The sequence below is a fragment of the Arachis ipaensis genome, chromosome B09, assembly GCF_000816755.2.
Source record: "Arachis ipaensis cultivar K30076 chromosome B09, Araip1.1, whole genome shotgun sequence".
NCBI classification, from domain to species: Eukaryota; Viridiplantae; Streptophyta; class Magnoliopsida; order Fabales; family Fabaceae; genus Arachis; species Arachis ipaensis.
This window is the reverse complement of record NC_029793.2, coordinates 132,215,279-132,218,161: the sequence shown is the minus strand read 5'-3', so window position 1 is coordinate 132,218,161 and position 2,883 is coordinate 132,215,279. Positions and strand designations below refer to the sequence as shown.

General features: G+C 30.9%; 1 protein-coding gene across 1 annotated transcript in view; it reads right to left on the bottom strand.

The window, feature by feature from the left end:
- Positions 1,875-2,883, bottom strand: part of LOC107616454 (wiskott-Aldrich syndrome protein family member 2-like) — a 2,869-nt gene continuing 1,860 nt past the window's right edge. Inside the window, exon 2 of the mRNA XM_016318410.2 lies at positions 1,875-2,439. Coding sequence (XP_016173896.1) covers positions 2,111-2,439 — 329 coding nt within the window. The 3' untranslated portion in view covers positions 1,875-2,110. The remainder of the gene's footprint in view (positions 2,440-2,883) is intronic.

The window sequence follows — 2,883 nt, the reverse complement described above, 5'->3', positions numbered from 1 at the left end:
AACTAAAAAGCACATTTTTAAAAAAATAATTATGTAGTATTTTTTAATATAAAATATAGTATTTTTTTAATTCGTCAGCTAGAATAAATAGAAGGGAATGAAATCAACATTTTTTTAATGCATAAAAAAAATAACCTTTCTCATTTTCGCTTTTAGAGATGTCGAATTCGAATTTTACTTTTGATTAGTATGCTTAGTGGAAGTGAGGCTTGATCCCTTTGAGAGGAGTAGAGAAAGAGCGTAATTAAATTGGTGTGTCGGTGATAAAGTAGCAGGATTGGCGAGTTAAAGATGCCTGGAAAGGCAGTCTGTAGCCCTGTACTAAGCAGGGGAGGGGAGAGAGATGGGACGGGGAGGGGCATTTTGGGAATATCAGATGAATCATTGAGGAGACTCTATCATGGTTTTGGCGTTTTATGAAGTGAGGGTACAACAAGGGAAGGGGGCAAAAGTGGTGGGGTCAGTGTCCTATGTGGTCAAAAGAAAAATTGACTCCCCCCTCCCCCCTTTGACTTACCCATCTATCAATATACTCCTTTCTTTTTAAGTACAAATATTTTTTTTTTCTCATTAGCTCTGTTTTCTCATTTACTTCCAATACCCCCTTTGCCTATTTATGTCTCAAGAATCCCCACCACCACACTCACTTCGCTATCTTTATTCTATTCTATTCTATTCCACTGAAAATCCATATACACCCCTCCATGCATCTTTTTAGATGGAATATACAATTTCATTAGTTAATATTCACTTTAATATCTATAGGTATCTATATGTATATATACATATATACACAGTTAGAATTTTAAATTTTATAAATCAAAATAGTTTCATAAAATCTCTCGATTTTTTCTTTTAAGAAACTAAACCTAATATCAACAAACTAATTTAATTCGCATTTATACATAATTACTTTAACTAATCGAAACCTGTGGAATTCACACATGAAATAAACATTAAGTCAAATTTTAATTTTACATGGAATGAGGTTAATAAAGAAACTTACATTTATCATTAATATTAGAAGTAAAAAGAAGAATATTAAAAAATCATTAGAATTTATTGTATTTAATCATCAATATTTAAAAATATAAAATAAAATATGTTGTTAGATTACTAAAAATCAAATGAATTAAGTTCATGACTAAATGATAACCAAAAACAATAAATTATAATTGACTTCTAACACTTCTCAAATAAAAATGCATACACTACAATTTTGATGAATTTTAATAAATCATTTATGTATATTTTTTTTATACATCTTTTACATTTATTATTAAAAGTATACTTTATAAAAAAAAGAAATAGTTATCTTTTATTAAAGAAAAATTCCACAAAAGGTATGCAATAATAATTTTTCCTACAATTTTAAGAGGGAGAGAGGGAGTCCAAGCAAAGTGTACTCTTAGAGAAAAAAAATATCACTAGCTAAGAAAATAAGTCTAGCTATATAAGCTATTCTATTAGAGAAATGCCCATGAGAAAAACAAAAAAGAAAAAGGGAAAATGTATCAATGCAAAAAACAAAAATAAATCAAGTAACACATCTCTTTATTTCCCCTTTCAATGAATTTGACATTATTATCCCATACAAGTTTTACACAACTATGATATATAGTGGCCATCATCCTTCTTAAAGGCAAAAACACATTTTTTTCACTTATATAAACCAAACACCACAAAGTGGATATCCCATATTCAATATCCAATACCCTATTTCATAATATGTAAGAGATAAACAAACAAATAATGTAAGACGTTGATTAAATAAAAATTATATACATAACAATCACAAGATCAACCTTAGCTTGTCCCAGTGAATTGAAAAATTATATACTTATATCCTGGTTTCTCCATCAAAGAATGGAACATATACCACAGGATGCAACATCACTCTCCAGCTGACATATAAATCATGTGAAAATCAATCCATATAGAGGATACTGAATTCTAATAAGATAGATAGCTGGTTGCAAAAGAATAATGGCCAATGAATATTATATATAATTCTTTTTTTTTTCTTGAATCACATAATGAACTAATAATAATCAAGAGAAAATTGAAGCAATAATTAATTAATTAATAATAATATGTCATGGGATGCACATTATCTTTGGCCATGGCGTTCAGGATTATTATTGATGAGTGATTGAATGGCACCGGAGAGGTTGGTGACGGCGGCGACGATGGTGGCGATGCCTTGCCGTTGAACCTCGTTTCGAGCCTCTTCCATCTGTATCCGCCTTTGCTCAAGCTCCATCATCTCACGGTGGCGCTTCTCCTTCTTCTCCTCACAACTCCTTAATGCCCTTGCTAGCACTGAAGCACTATGCATTATGCTTGAACCAAGGTTCTTCACTTTCCTACGCTTACTTTCGGATCCATCATCATCATTATCACTATCTTCTTCTGTTCCTGATGATGATTCTGACCTCCCTATCCAACAAATAATAATTGTAACATATTACATTGCATGGAATCATGAAACAATAAACAATGAAGCATATGCTATGTAATATGTAACAATTAATTAAACTAGCATGAAATTAAAAAAAAATGTGAAATGTGAATTGATGAATTAATTAATTTGCATGAGTAGGATTATGCGATGGTATTGGGCATTGGGTCATTGGCATTGACTACGTGGAAAACTGACAAAGCAAGATTTTTATAATTATGGAGTTAGATTTGAGATTTTGTTATCATTAAGGATTAAGGATTATGTTAATGATTACACCCAGAGGGATTAAGCAACTTAGAATCTATTTTCTTGGACAGCCCACAAAATCCATGACAATCATGAGGTGGTACCCTCTCACACACTGGTCTGCATGATTGTACTGTATAACCCTTTATTTTCAATTTTTTTTTATTTTATTT